Consider the following 20,249-nt stretch of genomic DNA (forward strand, 5'->3'; position numbering starts at 1 on the left):
TGAATGAACAATTCCTAAGTAATAAAAGAAACAAACTTAGATAAAAAGGCTATACGGTATCAAAATCAATGAATTGAGATGTCTTTTTTCTTAAAACTGTAGTTTTTGAGAAGACCGTTTTTAAGATGCGTTCTATTTATCACTATAGTGAAGTTTACTTCAATCCTGAGTGTCCATTCCTAGCAAAACGTTACTGTTTTAAGAGTTTTAAATCAGAACTATACAAGGCGTTGTTAAAAATATTCGAAAATATGGTGCAGAGATTTGTTTAAAGGATCTTACAACACTGCTCTACTCTTACAGTTTTTTCCCTTAGTTTAAGATGTCTCATCTCTGAAGAAAATGTAAAGGCCAACGATTTTCCAGCAGATGCAAAATATTCTGGGGAAAATGCTCAGTTTATCGTAAATATTCGTTAGAATTTCACCCTATGTCAACAGCATCAACATACATTATTTCTATATATGTTAACAAATATTGTAAACACAGTTTATATTTAAATTACTATACTTTTGAATTTTGACACATGGAAGCATAATGATAGTTTGTGGTTTTTTCCCATTCTGATTCGAATTTCTTCATAACTGATGATAGATAATATGAATCTAGCTAGGGTTGCTTGGCATCTTATAGACGCGTGCTTCCGTCGAATACTGGCTTCTTGTTGATACGATCGCTTTGCTTGCTTCGTTTCCGTGTTAAAGTGTTGGTGACGATAAAAGGCTAACGTTCGATAGCCATTTGTGTAGAAGAAGGTAAGAGTAAAAACTATTAATAAACTCACATTAAAAAAAAAGATCTGAATAAATTGTTATTTATTATTATTACAGACGTTGAATAGATCAAAAAGCTCATACCATTGTTTATAGTCAACTGATAAATTTTAAGTACAAACTCAAAACTTAATTATAGAGTGGAGCTTAGATAAACCGCTACAGTTTAACAACTTAAAGATACATGATTGTACGTACCATGTAAATGGATGTATCTAATCCATATCTACTAATATTTGACAAAATGACAAGGCTCTCCGTCACTTGTCATGTTGATAGACTTGACAAGCAAGGAGTAAATCTATTCTTGAGCTTGTAAGCCTATTTCCAATATGTGCTGATGTTCTATTAATATGATAATTTGTATAACCAATATGATCTGCAAACAGAATTATGTATTTAAATCAAAACAATTTTTATTGTAGTTTGTTGTCGTGGCACTGTTTAAAACAATTTTCTTCAATAAACGTCGTGGTAACTACAAACTTCTTATGATCGCAAAACAGTTTACGTATTCATACATAGTAAAACGGTTGAACTTTTTAGTAAATTCCTTATACTTGAACCTAGTATATCTGCGTGATTTAACATTACAATGGATTTTGGATATTGTTTTGCAGAATTTACTGAGATATGGCAACCATTAGAAAGAAGTTAGTGGTAGTAGGAGATAGTGCTTGCGGTAAATCCTGTCTCCTCACTGTTTTCAGCGGACACCAGTTCTCGGAGCTATTTGAAAACTACACAACAAACGTCCAAATCGAGGGGAAAAAGGTTATGGTTGTTTTGAAAGTCTTTTCTGTTTAACAAATGTCATAGAAGCCAATTAATGGACGTTCTAATAACTGTGATTGATATAGAGAGGTGAGAGGTGGTTCGGACTTTAACACTTTAAACTAAGAATGGTCTGAATCAAATGTTGATTTATTACATGTAAAACATATGGCCTATAAATAATTTCTTTGTTATTTTGGGGTTTGTTTGGTTAGATGTTGCTTTTGAATTCCGTAGGTGACCTTTGCTATTAAAGCCAAAACCATCTCATGCAATATATTACACTGGTTGGCTTTTTATTAATAAGAGTTCAAAACTTGATATTTGTTGTCTTGAACTTTTTTTTATTATTGAAATATGCTACAAACACGTAACATCGTTTTTTAATTGGGGGGGGGGGGGGAGGGGGGGGACAAACATATACGATATTTTCTTGACAAGCGAAAAGAATCGGCAATAGTTAATTTTATCGTTATTGCTCTCAAATGATGTTAGTCTCCAATTCCCTTTTTGACCATGGACCATGGACCAATTGTTTTATGTTTTGTCTTCATGATGATTATTTACGACCTTTATTGATTGGTCCCTTTATTAAATGCTTTACACAATTAATCAATTTTTTTTTAATTCCTGCGTGTTTTAAGTTATAATCTTCATAGTAAGGTTTTTTCGGCAGAGAAAACTTTGAGTGATACGTTTCATCTAATAATACTGTGGAATCATTTTTATTCGTTGGGGTCAATGTTCGTGAGTGGTCAAACTTGTCCCTGTTCGTGGGAACGAAATTTTGTTGGCAGTTTAAAATGGGGATAATTTTAATAAATATGAAACAAATGATTGTGTTTAGGTTCGTAGATATGTAAATTTGTAGGCATGGGTTACCCACAAAAGCCATGAACATTGGTCCCCTACGACGGTAACATAGACAATTTATCTAAGAAACAAATCTTAATTTTTACACGTCAATGCAATGTATAAACTTAGATATTTAAGAATCCAAACAAACTCAAATGTGTTTGTAAGCCTCTTTAAGGTTGGTTAGTAACTTACCGGGGATGATTCACTGCATATCATGTCTTCCTCCTAAGGAAGTCTCATTTTTTCAAGATCATCCGATTAGCCACCCGTTGCTTATAGCACACAGATTAAGGAAGTAAATGTAACACAGTAAGATTCCGCAAAATAAATAACTCACACAGAAAATAACTTTTAGATACAGAAAGAACCGTAACAAATGTTGCAACTGGGGGAAGCATTGATTAGCCAGGACTGGGCTTAAAATCGCCAAATACAGCAGGATGGGTCCATGCACTGTACGCTTGTACTGAAATCGAAATTCAATATAAATAAAAGAAAGGTGTAACACCTTGTTAAACAATACATTGATTTTATGATTTTTTTGTGTTTTGGGACAATACTTAATCAGATAAAAATATTTTGGTATTAAGATATATATATATATATATATATATATATATATATATATATATATATATATATATATATATATATATATATATTAAAATAACGTATATTTAAAGTGATATTTAAATACTAATATCTCGACCCTTCAAATAAGAAGAGATCTGAGAGATGCAAAAGAGATGAAGTATTTTGTGGATGTTGTGTGAGCGATATTAAATCTTAGGAAATGTTGCGATTTCTTAGTATTTTTGCATTTATGTTAACTATTTTATATCTTGGGAAATATTACGATTTATGTGCTTGACATGTCGTAGGGGAATCACCGATGATCAAGTGTGCAGATGTTAGGAAACATAGGAATTGATGTTATTTGATAAAATATCATGAAGAAATGTAGCAAACAGGGAAATGGTCATGTAAAGTTTTCCAATGTTTATCTCAGTGTCTTTCCACAAATTTATTTAAAATTTAAATTTGTTAATACAGCTTAAGGTTCAAACTCCTTTTTTAATTGAAAGAAATATCTCTTCAATGCCTTCTTTTTGAATTGATGTCATATTGTATATTTCTTTATTAAATGAAATCCCTCAATTTTCTATATATTTAAGATGAATTTACTGAGTGTGGTCCGAACTCTAGGATCATATCGATAAAGTGTTTGTTGTTTTGAATCCATATCACCTAAACAAACTACATTATACATGTACAAACAAATGTGAGTTTCTGAAACAGGTTTGACTTTTGAATTACAGGTTGAGTTGGCATTATGGGATACATCAGGGAAAAGAGAATACGACAGACTTCGCCTTCTCTCGTACCCCAACGCAGACGTCATTCTTCTCTGTTACTCCATAGACAACACTGAGAGTTTAGCAAATATCTCAGAAAAATGGGTACCGGAAGTTAAACTCTACTGTCCAAATACCCCCATGATTTTAATTGGAAACAAAAAAGACACCAGAAATGTCGAACGCTCACAAAAAGAACAAGAACCAGTCAAGTTAGAAGATGGAAAGGCGATGGCCGAAAAAATCAATGCTCTCGCCTACACTGAGTGTTCGGCTAAAACGAAGGAGGGAGTAAGAGGACTGTTTGAAACAGCCAGTCGGGCGGCTCTACGAGGCAAGAATACGACGAAGAATGAGTGTCTATTGCAGTGACAATGTTAAGAAAGGATATTGTCTTTTTGTGCCAAATAAATTTGTCTTAATTGTTGAAAATCTGATATGAGATTTGTGCTTGTCTAAAAAGAAACTTGAGGTGAAATGGGACACCTGTCAATATTCATGCAAATAAAAGGATTATTTTAATTAAAATACGTTTACTGTTATTAATTTTCAAATTTTACAATATTTGACCAAAAGATGTGTTATAAAAGTTTTGCAAAGGTTAAAATTATAAACGCCCCAGCATGTCTTACAGATTCGTTGTTAAGAGGGTTCAATGGCCGTGGCCATTTTCAGACTGTTTTGATCTTCTTTAGAAGAAGAGCTCGATAATATAAAAATAAGGGAAAAACCCAAAATCTTAAAGATAAGATATTTGGATTTTTCTTTACTTAATAATATTCATAGCTAAATAAATCACAATTAACAATTATAAAGAGATATCATGGTTATAAATTAATTTCTTGACTATCTAGCCTCATTTACGCTCAAACCCATTGCGTTACGATGTTAAGTAACAATTTTGGGAAAGAAAAAAATCATTTTGATGAAGATATAATCAATGGAAGATGGGGGAATAAGATGGTGCAAATGCCCATTCGGTTTAGTAGTGAAATACAATTTTAAATTTATTTTTCCCCAATTTTAAAATCTATTCAAATATTATTACTTATTAGGTTTGTTACTGACTGTTTAAAGAAATTTGTGGGGTCGGTAAAGTCCATAGAAGGCGAGGCGGAGCCGAGCCTTCTATGGACTTTACCGACCCCACAAATTTCTTTAAACAGTCAGTAACAAACCTAATAAGTGTTTTGTTTTGTCGAGGACCTAAAGTTTGATATGTAAACAAACGTTTGTGTAGAAAATCAGTTCAAATAACGTTACATCCGCCATGTTGCGCTATAAATTTTGACGCTTGCCTTTTAAAGAAATTTGTAAGGCAGCCACGTGACGCGTTTCGTCCAATGACGTCGCGACATTCTAGTCCGAGGCAAAACAAATTATAATACAACTTTCGAAAGCAAAATTTATAACTATAGTCAGTTTTTAATATATTTAACAAAAAATAAGAAAAAAAATGTTGTCGGAAATTTTGGTGGTATAGAACCCATAACATAAAAACCCTAGATATATAAGATTAGCTTATGCCAGGTACTCTAACCACTGAGTTATTTCTGACACAACAAAGTGGGCTTTTAAATATTATGTGTGACTAAGGTCACGAACTACCGGACTTGTATTATTTTTTTCAATACGTTCAGTTGTTGGGATACAAAATGATATTTTTAATGTATAGTGGGTCATCTCTCCACGTTTCTGTTGATTGAAATCGGTTTGTTTTCCAATAGACCTTAATTAGACTATTAGAAAAATATGGCGCACAGACCCGCTCTATAAAAGAAAATGCCTTGAGGTTCTAAAAAATGACAATATTTGCAGGTTTTGATACGTATACGCCTGTTTGAGTCACCATATTCCAAGTATTGAACATGCCTATAGGTTACAAATCAATGATTCGTTAAATATATATTGTTTTAAATGATTAAAAAAAAACCATCATATTTATTGATACTTTCATTTTTCAGTAGCCTGTCCGACCGCGTATGGGCATTTTACACGCCTTATCCACCCATCTTCTTTTGTCAAAATATAATATGTACATTAATCTTAAAAATGTTTTGAAATTATGTCAATTAGAACAAATATTAATAAAATCTTTAAAAACAATAAATTTTATTTTAAAAGTCTAAACGAATTCAAAACGTCCCTAAGCGTTGGTTTCATTATGTTAATGGTTCTATTACAGTCAAAGATATTTTGGTATCTGGCATTTGTATTAAAATACAGTTTTGTTGTGACCTGATGAAAACTTTCTGCCAGTCGTATTTTAGACACCAAAATTCAACTTTAAGTTCTGGAGTCACAGTTCGAACAATTTCAAATCTATGCTATATATACATAAACATGCGCGAATCCAGAAACATTTTCCGGGGGGGGGGGGGTCCGACGGCTATTTCAGTTTACCAGGGGTGGTCCGAGGCATATTTTTGTTATTTTTATAATGTAATTTAGAGAAATTTCAATTTTACAGGGTAGGGGGTCCGGAATCTAGAATCGACAGCCAGATTTCTTGCATATATACTGGTAGTACATTCCTCATTTGTGTGCACGTGAGTCCGCATCTCTTTAATGCAGCTAGTACTGCCAGTTAAGGATGGTTTTAAAGCCCCTTTATTTGTTGTGGAATCAATTTTTGAAAGAAATTAATAAAAAATATTCCTATGTTTACCTTTGCGACCTTAATTTTTTGAGACAATTTTTTTGATCAATTGCAAGCGTTACAGTTTGGATTGAATCTACACAGTTTTTATGTCATGTACAAAATTTTGATTCCCAATAATCTAAATTTTTGTAGAGGACAATAACATTATTTTCACAGCTGTAATCTACTCTTCAATAAGGACTGTTTATACATAACAATTTAGATTTCCGTTTACCCAAGAATGCGCACAAGATATATGACACGATTTCTAAGGAAAAGAAGAAAAATTGTGCGTTTTATAACAGACGGACAGACAAAGAAACGAACAGAAAGGGTGACGATACGGTTTACGTAAGCTAGCGAAATCTACAATGAATATATGTGAAATTTATTTATAATTTATTTATAACATATAGAAAGTTATGATAAAATGGTTATGTACAATAGTTATTCAAGCATAAGTACGTGTTATACATGCTTTTCAAGCTAATGAATTCCAACGAATGGGGAAGAATCTTTGTCAAAGTATTGCAATACAACTGATGCAGTGATTCCAATATTTTGGAAACAAAACAAGGAAAAATTAAAAAACAAATCCATGATTATATGCTTCATAAGAGTTTGCAGTTCAACATAGATCTTAACTTTACGTAGAATATCCACATCAAGGGTAAACAATATACAATGATACAAAAATCTACCGGCATATTTACGACCAATTCTCGCCAATGACCATTTAATTCTCGCCGGCGCATTAAATTGTTAAGTAATTTTATCAACACATAAAAATTCTATACGAAAATGACGTAACAATGCACTGGCGAGAAATGGTCCTTGGCGCATGCCACAGTAATTTAAATTATTTGAAAACAAAGACCAACTTACAGTACGCACGGTTTAGCATCATTTACGACATTTTTATTTGATATGAATAGGCTACAAAAAAATATATACACTGTCAAAATAAGGACAGGCAAATGCATGAGCAGATTTTTTGTTGTGGGTAAATATGGAGGGGATGGAGGGGGGGGGGGGGGGGCAAGGTGCAATATGAATGGCTTTAAATTTAATTTGTCAACATATTTGATTTATCAAACTGCTTTAGTTGAAATTCACCAAATATATATATATTTTACACTCAGAAATATTGCATCGCGTTAAATCTACGATATGCCTCGGTTTTAATTAACCCTACAACTGATTACTTTGATTTTTTTTTTACTTTTTTTTTTATTTTTAAGAATATTTCTGCTGTTGAATAATGCTTATTACATTTATGCTATGCAATAAAGGAAAGGAACAACTTTTATTCGATCAACTACCATTTTGCATCAGGCCTCTGATGATTTTTTATCTCATTGATACGTGTATAGGCCTAACTGTTCGATTAGTATATTAATCCATTTCTCCATTTTGTTTGTTCATTCGCTTGTTTATTTATTTCGATACGCTCCCCAAACTCTCTTTATGATCCTCCCTTTTGGGCATCTAATTTTAGACAGCGTTGAAAAATGCTTTAAATAGTTGACCAATCAGCGAGTGATACACCGTCTATTTACAGCGATTGCATGAACTCGTAATATAAATTGTTTTTCGTTCTATTTGCTTTAATTTTGAACCAGGAGAATTCTCAGGTAATTTTGATAGTTTTATACTAAATATGCAAGTTTGTATCATTTAGTTTTGGCCCAATTTGTTATTGTGAACGCTCGTTGCACCAGCGGAAATGATCGGATTTTACCGATCGCACTGAAATTTTCCCATGATTCTTCATTAGTCGGATCCCCCTCTAGGAAGCAATTGAGGTGTGGTCGAATGTTTAATGACTCAGTGCTTCGAATGGTAGAACTGACTGTAGAATAACATATAGGTATTTTTGTAAATAAGGTAAGGATGTAGACAATTAATGAACTTAAGATGAAATGATCTGAATATGTAACTGTATATTCTTTTGTAAGAGGTGTTGAGCTGGATAAAATGGCTTGTATCCGTATATGGAATTCACTGCCGATTTTTAAATACAAACCGAATTTCAAGTGCGATTGCTTTGTTCTATGTATGAAATAGAGGTCTGATGTATTGCAATAGTATAACGGCTAAAAGAATGCGACATAAGTTAGACGTATTGTGCTTAAAGTCATTCATATTTCATGTTTGTTGAAAATAAATGGCGAGGTTGTCCGCCATTGATCAAGTTGATAGGCCTGATATGCAAAGTAGTTGAACTTGTCTAGAGCATGGAGATATTTACAAAATCTGCACAGACAAGCTTCTAGAAAGCTAATATTCCACGAAATACACTGTAAACATCAGGAACAATCCAGAAGTGGTAATAATTTGATTAAAAACAATATATACAGTATTTTGTTTGGATGGGCACTTCCTGTTACAATCAAGTTTGACCTTCCAAGTTTGGCACCAACTTCTTCACTTTTCCTTTGTTTTTCGTTTTAATAACACAGATAGAGGCATGTAATGTTATAGGATTGAACGTTAGGTCTCAGCGGATTGACTATAGAGGTGATGCGTTCAATTGGTTTTACAGCATGTACAGTACTTGATGTAGCAACATCATATGTTGACGCTGTAGGATGCACAGTAAACTTTTGAAAAGAGATATAGTTCAACATTCTGAAAATCACCAAACACAATTCAATGATTGAGGTATGAAATTACAGCCTAGTCCGTCATTTATGGCTCACCTCGAACCAGTGCTCACAAGAATATTGGCAGGAGTGTTTTAGAAAGTGAACAAGGTGGACGGACAAGCTTATGTTGATAGGGTATACAAGAAGTAAAAAAAATTATCTCAAAGAAAGATATAGTGTTTGTAGTGAAATACATCATTGAGGAATGAAGAAAAGAATTCAAATCTAAACTGGTATTGAATTTCTAGTCTTCCAGTTTCTTGTTCCAAGAATTGAATTCTGTACTGTAATGCTAAGATGCATATGTGTTACAGTTTTTGTTTTTTCATGGATGTATTTTGACTCAAATGAATATGATGAAATGAATGAATATATGAAGGCTTCTAACATTGTTTTTATAACTATATGATATATTCAATCTTTATGTACATACATTGCTAAATGTTGAACCAATCGGTAGGTACCTGATACAAAATCTCACAAAATTGAATATCTAAATTTTAAAATAATCTTTTCAGAATCTGCTGAAAAATGGCAGCCATTAGAAAGAAGTTGGTAATCGTAGGAGATGGTGCTTGTGGTAAAACCTGTCTCCTCATCGTCTTCAGCAAAGACCAGTTCCCAGAAGTCTATGTCCCAACTGTCTTTGAAAACTATGTGGCCGACATTGAGGTCGATGGAAAGCAGGTAAGGGATTATGGGTAATTTTTTTTTTTGTCACACAGCTTCCTCAGACACCCAGCATTGAAGAATCCAAGAATTTTGAGGCAGGGATCTCCTAGGCGTGTTGATCGGGTTGAACTGCAATAACCTGAGCAATATGTTGCAATAAATTGTGTTTTGCCACCAGAGAATTTTTTACTCTTGTCTCTCAAGGACTGGGAAAACTCTCGGTGACTTTTGTTTACGTCTTTATATTGATTTTGTCGTGAACTTAAATAAGATAAATCTCTGGGTCGACTCTGTACTGTTTCTGTTGACGTCCTATTCATCCCCCCAGTGTCTGGGTTCGGTGCGCGGTTTGGTTTTTTAGAAGACAGGTGGCGATCTAGGGTGAGTCTCTATTTCTCGGCATGGTCTGTAGATTTGTTGTTTATTTTCCGGAGGGAGATCTGTGCACTATTAACTCAGCTTCACATTTTCCCCTCTAACTCTGGGAACCTTATGTTGCCTTACGCCTTCTTTAACTATTTGCTTAGTTTTTTGTAGTTATTCAGCATGCTCTTTGTATTCTCGTCTAATATTCCTCACCGTTCTTGAGGATCGTACAGTTTTTTGCCCCAGTAACCAGTAATCAAGTTGGACTCGTCAGTTTTCTTTTGTAACAGTCAGCATGCTTTGTAACATTTGGTTTCTTTTTGTATTTCATTTGCTAACATTTCAAAAGTTATATTTTACACATTCCCATAGACTTTTTTTCTCGTTATTCACAAATAACAAAACTTATGTAAGTTTTCTTACATTTCTTTGATGCTAGGCATATCAACATTTTTTTTAACATTTAATCATATGCAGAATAACTTTTAAGTCATTGACTGACTGTCACATTATTTTGAAGAAGGAGTTAAACAAATTGAAGCATAGACCAAGTTACATGAACATAATAATCACATCAGACCAAGAAAACATTAATAGAGAGAAAGTCTGGGCGGGTCCTTACTTATCTTTAATATTAGCTTACTCGGTCAGCCACTTGATTGTTAAGCACACAGAATAAGGAAGTAACTGTTCAAATGACAATGTAACTGTAAATTGAGTAATATACACAATAAAAATAAATAAGCAAAACAAGGTAGAATCTACAACTGGAAAAAAGAGAAGAAAAAAGGAAAGCTTAAGTTGCATTCAGAGGGAGCATTCATTAGTAGTGTGGAATTTTTAGGAGGGAGCACTCATTATGTGTTTATAGAACTGCATGAAGGGAAGAAGTGCATGCTTGTAGAATTCAGGCAAATGCTAGGGATATGTGGCACCATGTTACACCATACATTGTGGAGTGTGCATATCAAGGAAGTGTTCCGTGTGTGGGGAGAAAGCCTACACAGGGGGGAAAACATTAACACAGATACTAACAATGTATATTGTAAACATATCTCCATATGTTTATGACATGAAAAAAGGTGACTGTTCGTCTGATTTATAGGAAAATTTGAAAAGATAGACGAAAGAGGGGGGAGGGGGGGAGAGAGAGATTGTTATAAATTTAAAAGCAAATAACTTGTGATGCAGTCATTTAGGATAAGATTAACATGTGTAACCATGTTAACTATAATAAAGATAATGCTTGGTGAAATATGAGGATAAGTACACTTTATGAATTAACAATGACAAAGCAAGTGATATAAACTGTTTTCCCAATACAAATTGTTAAATGATGCTCAGTTTCCCACCACTGTTACTTATCAAACAGTTTGTTAAAAGGACTGACCCCAGATATCTGTTTTAAATATAAACAGTCAGGTTATGTAAACTATCAATTATAGGATAATGACTACTCTCTGTGTTTGTCTCTAGGTACATTTGTTTTGAGTTTAGTTGCAGATTAACAAGATGTTCACACATTTTTATTAATAGAGATTTTTAAGGTCAGGCCATCAACAATTTGTTTTCCCATAGTACATGTAATTTGAAATTTTCGCACATAAGTGATTGCTTTTTTTATAAGCAGATTTTCATGTTTTTATTAAGCTTTGAAAGAACCGTTAAACAACATCAGTATCTGATACTATATATAGTAATGGGATATTGCCTTTTCATTCATCGTATAGTATCATTTTTATGTGTTCAATACAAAGCTTAGTTGGAAGTACCAGTAATTTATAATAGTTACATTGAAATGATTTTTTTTAAGACAGAAAATCATGGTGAATAAATATTTTCTTAAAACAAGTTGAGATTTTGATGCACAGGGGGTACACACATGTACATGATTTACTGATATATACTGTACATTGTTCATTTTGGGTGAAGTGATATCAGTTATCAGAAGGAAAATATTCAGATATCTCGCATTGACATGTCTAGATGGAGAATCACAAGGAAAAATTTCCAGATGATAAAACAGATTGTAACTACTTCATAAAATTCACACATTCAGATACAAGACGAGTATAAAATGTTAAATGGAGAAGTTTTTTTTTAATTTCTGACACTCTAACTTGTTGAGTTTTCCACTCTGTATTTTAGTTAAGTAGCTTTAGGGTATTAACGCATTTTCTGGGGTCTGCGGAAGCATGTGTCTCTGCTTTCTTCCATTTGTCTTAATGTTGTGAATTCCTGCATTGAACAAAACTTGACCTTCAAAACCCAGGGTCGTGACCTATTGAACTAGGAATTTGACCTCGGACCCAATAGGTCAGCCTTAGAGTTACCCTGTATGCTTGGTTGTGCAAGTAATGATAGGTGCATGCCATGTAAAATTTGTATGTTGCTTAGTTCCACATTATTTCCATGTTCCTATGTTGTACAGTTATTATTGCCTGTATGTGTTAATATATATATTCTGTGGGACAGCTTTTGGATGAAATATTTGCACTAGATATTTGTAGCAGAACACTTGATACAAACAACATATTTGTATGATTTGATCTTTAAAATATTTGAGAAAATTGCTTTGATTTGGAAAAAGTCTTCAGTTTTGTTTCTGAAAAGTGTTTTTTTTATTAACCAGTTCAAAAGTTGGCGCTCTTATTCAAACTTCAATAAAAATAGTTTGTCTTTGAAATTGTTAATTTATTTGAATTTTTATGATTTTTATGCTTAAATTTATATATCCTTGACTAACATCCTTTATTTCTTAATCTGTGTGTGGTAAAAACAACCGGCTAAAAGATTTGTCATAATTTATAGTGACAGACAGATAGTTTGTTTGTAGAAGTGTTCACAAAACTACTATTTACATAAAATGCAGAAATTCAAAAAGATTAAAAATCAGCCCATATGAAATGAAAATGGGGAATATGTGAATAATTTTTTGACATTTTGACTTGTAGGTTGAGTTGGCATTATGGGATACAGCGGGACAGGAAGACTACGACAGACTCCGCCCACTTTCCTACCCCGACACAGACGTCATACTTATGTGCTTCTCTATAGATAGCCCCGACAGTTTAGAAAACATCCCAGAAAAATGGACGCCGGAAGTCAAACACTTCTGTCCAAATGTCCCCATTATTCTGGTTGGCAACAAGAAAGATACCAGAAACGACCCCAACACACAAAAAGAGCTCAAAAAAAGCAAACAAGAACCAGTCAAATCGCAAGAGGGCCAGGCGATGGCCGAACAAATCCACGCTTTCGCCTACCTCGAATGCTCCGCTAAAACAAAGGAGGGAGTGAGGGAGGTGTTTGAAACAGCCACTAGGGCAGCTCTTCAAGTAAAGAAGAAGAAGAAGGGGAAATGTCTGCTGCTTTAAGACATCTGGTGCTGGTCTTATAAGGACTTTCTCTGTTATTCTTGACGAAAGACAATAGAGTTACTGAAGACCTGAATATTATATATTAAAAAAACAAAACACTTTCTTACTGTACTATCCGTATTTGAGAAATGGAGTCAAGCAAAATGTTTGAATGGAAGAAGAGAAAAAGAGAGAGAATGAGATAGAAAGAGCGTTGAAAATAATGCTTCACCAATTCTTTTAAAATTTTATAGTTATTTTAATGTGATTTAAGTATAATGATATTCGTAAGGTTCTCGGAGATTTTGGGTTTTTTGTTCTTTACGTGAGGTAGACAGTACGACATGCCCATTTTTCCTTTTAAGAAGATTAAAGGAAGCGTTTCTGGTACCTAAACTAATTCTGTACATATATCAAATGGATACCTTGATTTCTTTCTTCAAGTCCATAACTTGTTTCAACTTTCAAAGACATTATACTTAAGTATGGGAGCGCTAAGCATAAGCTTCATGTGAGTTCAACTGCCCAAGGAGAACTAGTGGCCCCTGTAGTTTTGGAGGATTTACTGAATGGTTATCGTAAACATTCCAGGAACTTGTCATTCCAAGATTTAACAATTGTTTCTATTATAACGGGGGCCATGTAATCTTTATTGTTTCTGCGTTGGAATTGTGTTGTTTGAAAGATAATCCCAGTACACAAATTAATGATGTGACCACTGTCACTAATAATGGCTTGTCTGAGGAGCTGATAAGATGCTTATAGGACTCAGAGTTTGCTAAGACTCACAAATCTCTAACAACTTTAAGTACTTGTTGATTTCTTATGTCTTGTCAGATTTGTCTGTCCTGCTTACCATATGTTATTTATAAGGAGTAGATTGTGCCGATGGATACCTGGTAGATTCAACATAATTTAAGAAACAACATTTTGGGAATTTTCATAGCATAATAAGTTCCTTGTATAAATATGTTCGAGTCAAATTTTTAAGGGATGGGATTAACAAGGGTTAGAGAGACTTCTATTTTTAATGCGAGAAAAGGGAGCTAACTGTGTATGAGCTGTATTATGTAGAGCACTAGGTATTGTTTATATTATAATTTTATTCTATAACAACAAACGGCTTCATTGTATAGATACTGTGATTAGACCTCTTCATATCTTGTCATAATAAAAACACAGAAATGCCTTTTTTGGAGTGTTATTTATTTAATATGTCCTTCAAATATTGCTTGTACTTGACAACAATATTGAGACACAATATTAAAAATGTGTCCAGAGTATTTTGTTACATGGATATTATTATTCTGAGATTAAATTATCTTTTTATGCAAAAACCTGGCAAATTGATGACGGATACTAGTATTTCACATGTGCTTATTTAGACCTGCTCATTAAACAATGCCAACAATAGGGGGTTTTGCCTCCCCCCTATTTTAGACTGAAAAAAAGTCTAATTATCATGCTTAATGTATAATATTGCAACCTATGTTCAACATATACTAAAACACATTTAAAATATGTTCTTTAACATATTAAACTATAGCATTGGACACAAAGTGATAAATTTAAGTCTCGGAAACACCAAACATGCATAACCACGTTTTTCCTCTATTACAAATGTTCTGATTTTGTTTTCATCACTTTTATTTAAGAGAGTTGGATGGTCGTGGCCATTTTCAGACTAAATTAATCTCTTTGAGAAGAAGAGTAAGAAAATATTCCAAAATGTATCAAATTTCCCTTACTAACGAATAGTTTACAGCTAAAGATTACACAATTATTTAAGTATTTAACGTAAACGTTGACCACCCATCCCACTTGAAGGGACTTTGACGTGATTTGAGCTCAGCATTTTCACTTTTCCTCCCCATTTAAAGCATTTGGAATACCAAAAATAGATATTCTTATAATATTGATTCGTCAAAGTTTTAAAGTGAAATATTAAGCTACAATCAATATACAGAGTTTGGTCTTCTTTGTTTTGTAAGCAAAGCTCGAGCCGTGTTATTTCTTACATATGTGTGATATTGGTGTAATTTTTGATCAATAGTTGCTTTTTTGTTGTTGATAATATTTATGAACACATTGAAACAGTTAATCTTGTTTGGCATGAGTCATTTTGTCAAAGTAATATCTGTACTTAGCATTAAACGTATCTGTAAACAAATATAAGACTCCAGCTCTGCTTACATAAGAATGATTTCTTACTTCTGTGTTATAACTTGTTTTCTAACATTTAAATTGTTGTCAATCATTCAAAATGCACACTGACAGTAAACAATTTCAACATAAAAAATAAAATGTTCATCTCAATCGTGTCTCGGTCCCTATAACATGGTTTTATTATACGTATGTTGAACATTTCTATAGAAAGTAATGAACACTTCTAGTCTAGGTTGAAAAACATGATCTACCTGTCATAATTATTTCTGGATTACTAGTATTTAAGGTCCCCTCCAAGACCACCTTTACAAAATGGTGTCATTGTCGTTTTCCTGATTCACATTTGTGGAAAACAGGATTTGACACCACCTATTCATGCGCCTCCCCAAATATTTTTCCTAGGGGGTCCACCATTATTATAAGTTTATAAGCAAACAACCCTCCCTGATTAAAAAAAAAACCTTTGTATCTACATGTAATATCCGATGAATGGAACCAAATCAAAGTTAGACAATTATATTTGTTCCTTCTGTGTGCCATATATTTTAAAAAGGATTTAAGAAAAGTTAAGGACTATTCAGCGTTTTGAGTGAATAATCCGGTTTTTGCATACGTAAGTAGAACTGTCTACATGAAACTTGAATCCTATCGTAAGTTCTAGTGAGTTATGTATCTCTGAATTTTTTTCAGGTTGAGTTGGCATTATGGGATACAGCGGGACAGGAAGACTACGACAGACTCCGCCCACTCTCCTACCCCGACACAGACGTCATACTTATGTGCTTCTCTATAGATAGCCCCGACAGTTTAGAAAACATCCCAGAAAAATGGACGCCCGAAGTCAAACACTTCTGTCCCAGTGTCCCAATTATCCTCGTAGGCAACAAAAAGGATCTAAGAAATGACGAGAGTACGAAGCGAGAGTTGATGAAGATGAAACAGGAGCCTGTACGACCGGAAGACGGGCGTGCCATGGCCGAGAAGATCAACGCATATGGGTACTTGGAGTGTTCGGCTAAAACAAAGGAGGGTGTTCGCGAGGTATTCGAGAACGCTACCAGAGCAGCGCTTCAAACCAAGAAAAAGAAGAAGGGAATATGCGTCACCCTATAACTTTTACTGCGCATGTCAGGGAGGGTCCATCTCTTGTTTCTTAAAACTGACATTTATTTTGTAAAAAAGGAATGGAAAAGCGGAATCTGAGCTCCCGACTGTAGAGGAGTAAATATAAACAAAAACGCCATTCCTGATTCTGAACAAAGTTATCATAACGTGTAATCATTACTTAGTGTTTATCATTTGTAAAGATGCTGTGTAACAAGCCTTGACATTCTGACTGTGTGACGTGTACATTTGTGTCATGACGTAATGTTTCCATGGATACCGCTCCGCGTGCATTTTTTATTAATAATTTTTTACGACATCCGGCGGACGGAGTGAATTTAACCTTTCTAAATTGTTTTAAGTTTTCTGATAGTCGTAATTCTATTGTTCAGAGGGAGAATGACAACAACTTTTTATTCATGTACTCTTATTTAAGTTCGTAATCTTTCATTGTTTAATTATTGCGTAGCTTGTCTAATAAATGGAACCAAAGATAAACTGATGTGGGTTTTTTTTTTTGTTCACATGGGATTAAACACGAGGTACCTGCTCATATTGATGAACAGAGCTGCAGTATTTATTTTATATTTAAATTTGGTGTATCATGAGGGATGTGAAGGTGGCGACATTGCAGAAAAATACCGATCTGATTTTTAATGAAATGTCGCTCTGATTTTAATCAGATGGAGAGGAAAAAGTACATAACTCGCTAGAAAATTATTTTGGCAGTACGTTATGTGCACGCACCTGCTGTGGAATAGTTATTCGTATATTGTGAAGAGCAATTTTCAGATTGTTTAGTTCTCTTGAAAGATATTCTGAAATATTATGCGAGTAATATCATATGAATCCAGATTTGTGTGCAAGCATCTTCAGTAGAGTGTAGATTCAAGTTAAAGACTTCGGAAGGTAGGGTGGGGAGGGGTGTTCGAATTTTTTACTCAGGAATATATAAAAAGAAATGTTTAAAAAATGTTCTCCAAACCATTTGGTCGAAAAGGTGTAATCTGTGTGGAAGCATCCTCAGGTAGCGTATATTCAAGTACGTTCAAATCATGATCCCCGGTTGTAGAGCCCGGTCACAATGAAGCCGATTATGAAACGGTAGGCAAGAAGCAACAAAGGCTGTATTTTTATACCCCCGCAAACGAAGTTTAGGGGGGTATATTGGTTTCACCCTGTCCGTCTGTCTGTCCGTCCGTCTGTCTGTAGACGCAACTTTGTCCCCCCTATAGAATTTTTTATTACTGCATGGAACAGTTTGAAAATTGGTACATATGTTGAACACCATCTGAAGATGTGCACCTGCAATTTTTTTTAAGATCAGACAAGATTTAATGATTTTATGACAGTTTTCATTTTCCTTATTCTATATATTGTACACTAATGTTGAAAAGTAAGGGAGGTAATCCTTACAGATTTTATTAATTAATTAATAGAAAAGACTATAAAATATATTTATATAAATACATCCAGATGGAGTTTTTTGTCTTTATGTCTTAATTAATAAAAAAAAATTATTTTTTATAAGTATTCTATCAACTGACAATGCAAAGTTTTTGTTTGTCAATGATAAATTCTTAGGAGCTAATAAGAACATCAAAGACAAGTGTGGCTGAATTCATTTGTCCCAAGGGAGCCATTATCTGAGCCATGGTTCAGATGGAGCATGTGTTTAGGGGAAATTGATAATCTGTAAAATGGGTGATGGTTTTGGGGCTATTTTAAAACTGTTTCATGTAAACCAAAAGGTCTATCATTATAAGGAAATAAATAATATAATTATTAATAAAGAAGTTAAACTATTTTTAGAGGTTGTTTAAATTGATTTGTCAAGTAAATTGATGAAGTGACCCTATTGGGCATTAATTTAAATAAAATTCAAAATTTCTGATATGATTGTAGTGTTTTGGCAATTTTAAAATTTTTTGTAATATTAAATTTTCTTTTTTTTTTTACATATTTTTACATAGTATGGTAATTATGGTAATGTTTTGGGAGTTTATTAAATTTAACAAGTTCATCAAAGAAAATCATAGTCCTATGGGATCAATTTTCTGATATGGAGTTCCATTGTGCCATAGGAGAAAGTGAGGAAAATTTGAAACAACTAATTGCATCTGTCAAGACTCTTATTAGAAAGATATTGAAAGATTTATCAACAGAAGAGCATTGCTTGGCTACCGGTATTTCTATTCACTGCAAAGGGAGGGGTTATTGTCATTTTGTTGGTTTTTCTTTAAATCAATTGAATTAAAAAAATATATCATCAAATACATACATTTGTAAATGTATTACTGTTTTAGATATGTATTTACAGTGAAATTCTGACAATTTTGATTTTAATTTTTCTTTGTTAACTAACTTTTTTTTTTTTTTACAATTCTAGAAATTTTTTTTTGTATGTGTTCCAAACCTTTATTATTCAATTCAATTATTTGTCCCATTTGAAATTAGCCTAGCGGGGGTATTAGTCCCATTAGGACAGTTCTAGTTTTTTTAGAATTTTATTTTGCTGCAAAAACCTGCTAGTATGATAAGTCTTCCCCTCCTGTAACTTAAACTTTTATGATAAATAAGATTTGTAAAAATCATTTATTTTTGTCAGGAGAAAGATTTCACTCAGAAGGAATATATAGCAGTTCAATTTTTGTACAGGACAATAATAATTAAATTTTGCTCCAAGTAAGACTTCTTAATGGCTTTTCCCACAGAAACAGCCAACAGAAATTAAAAAAAACATGATATTTTTGTTATTTTGGTAAAAAATAAAATTGTCTTTAAAAAAAAAAAATTCAACATGAAAATTGCATCATATAATGCTTTAACGATTTGTTCTCCACCAAATATGTTTATTTTATTTTATATTTATAGAACAAAAACGTTAGCACATAAGTAACCGTATTTCATTGCAAGAAATGATTGTATACCTGACCATAATCTTTTAAAACTCCTAACATCTTTGTAAACTTGAAAAAAAAAAACTTCGTCTGTAAATGACCTAGTTGCAGACCTGTAGCTCTACAGAGAAAATTCAGGTAATCCATCTATTTTTTTTTTTCAGACCGGAAGCTACAGGCCAGCAGCTACAAATGATTCAAATAAAAACACCAAAACAAATTTGTCACATTTATTCACCTATCTTGCACTCTTCACTACATCAATCTCTCACTCATTACATTATTACATTACATAATTAAAGTACAGAACATTATTGAATTATTCTAACAGCAGATTGCTGTTCTAATCCTGTTGTTTCACAATTTAATTTATTTTCCTCAAGTTGAGGAACTGTCTTATTTAAGATATAAACAATATCCATAATAATTATAATGCACAAAACTTTAGTAATGGTTCATAAATGAAATCAAAATGGCTGCATCAAATCAGGAAATGTAAAATGAAGTTGCAAAAAGCTTTCATCATATAAATCTTTTATTTCTGTATGAACTTAACTAAAAGGCTTCATTCACATTCACTTTGCAGATTCAGGGTAATAACAGACACAGAAACCTTTGTTTCAGGTTTTTCTA

General features: G+C 33.2%; 2 protein-coding genes across 5 annotated transcripts; both read left to right on the top strand.

The window, feature by feature from the left end:
- Positions 1–623: 623 nt before the first annotated feature.
- Positions 624–4,282, top strand: LOC105342781 (ras-like GTP-binding protein RHO). Of its 2 annotated transcripts, XM_066082802.1 has the most exons (4): positions 657–755; positions 1,199–1,247; positions 1,394–1,547; positions 3,725–4,282. In XM_066082802.1, the coding sequence occupies exons 3-4, from the start codon at positions 1,407–1,409 to the stop codon at positions 4,130–4,132; spliced, it is 549 nt and encodes a 182-aa protein (XP_065938874.1). In that variant the 5' UTR covers positions 657–755; positions 1,199–1,247; positions 1,394–1,406; the 3' UTR covers positions 4,133–4,282. The 2 variants fall into 2 exon arrangements, with proteins under 2 accessions (XP_011448136.3, XP_065938874.1); XM_011449834.4 differs by lacking the exon at positions 1,199–1,247 and having other exon boundaries at positions 624–755.
- A 3,632-nt stretch (positions 4,283–7,914) lies between these two features.
- LOC105342783 (ras-like GTP-binding protein RHO) lies at positions 7,915–17,218 on the top strand. Of its 3 annotated transcripts, none has more exons than XM_011449836.4 (3): positions 7,915–8,035; positions 9,568–9,736; positions 13,042–13,639. In XM_011449836.4, the coding sequence occupies exons 2-3, from the start codon at positions 9,581–9,583 to the stop codon at positions 13,462–13,464; spliced, it is 579 nt and encodes a 192-aa protein (XP_011448138.1). In that variant the 5' UTR covers positions 7,915–8,035; positions 9,568–9,580; the 3' UTR covers positions 13,465–13,639. The 3 variants fall into 3 exon arrangements, with proteins under 3 accessions (XP_011448138.1, XP_034304815.1, XP_011448137.1); XM_034448924.2 differs by lacking the exons at positions 7,915–8,035; positions 13,042–13,639 and adding exons at positions 8,147–8,288; positions 16,303–17,218; XM_011449835.4 differs by lacking the exon at positions 7,915–8,035 and adding an exon at positions 8,147–8,288.
- Positions 17,219–20,249: the final 3,031 nt, after the last annotated feature.

Source organism: Magallana gigas, chromosome 4 (genome assembly GCF_963853765.1).
Source record: "Magallana gigas chromosome 4, xbMagGiga1.1, whole genome shotgun sequence".
Classification (NCBI taxonomy): Eukaryota; Metazoa; Mollusca; class Bivalvia; order Ostreida; family Ostreidae; genus Magallana; species Magallana gigas.

What these genes read in the sequence shown, in the direction of transcription:
- LOC105342781 (XM_011449834.4), top strand. Translation starts at nt 1,407, where the DNA reads ATGGCAACCATTAGAAAGAAGTTAGTGGTAGTAGGAGATAGTGCTTGC. An exon ending in TCCAAATCGAGGGGAAAAAG is followed by an intron (nt 1,548 to 3,724) that starts GTTATGGTTGTT and finishes TTTGAATTACAG; the next exon opens with GTTGAGTTGGCATTATGGGA.
- LOC105342783 (XM_011449836.4), top strand. Translation starts at nt 9,581, where the DNA reads ATGGCAGCCATTAGAAAGAAGTTGGTAATCGTAGGAGATGGTGCTTGT. An exon ending in TTGAGGTCGATGGAAAGCAG is followed by an intron (nt 9,737 to 13,041) that starts GTAAGGGATTAT and finishes TTTGACTTGTAG; the next exon opens with GTTGAGTTGGCATTATGGGA.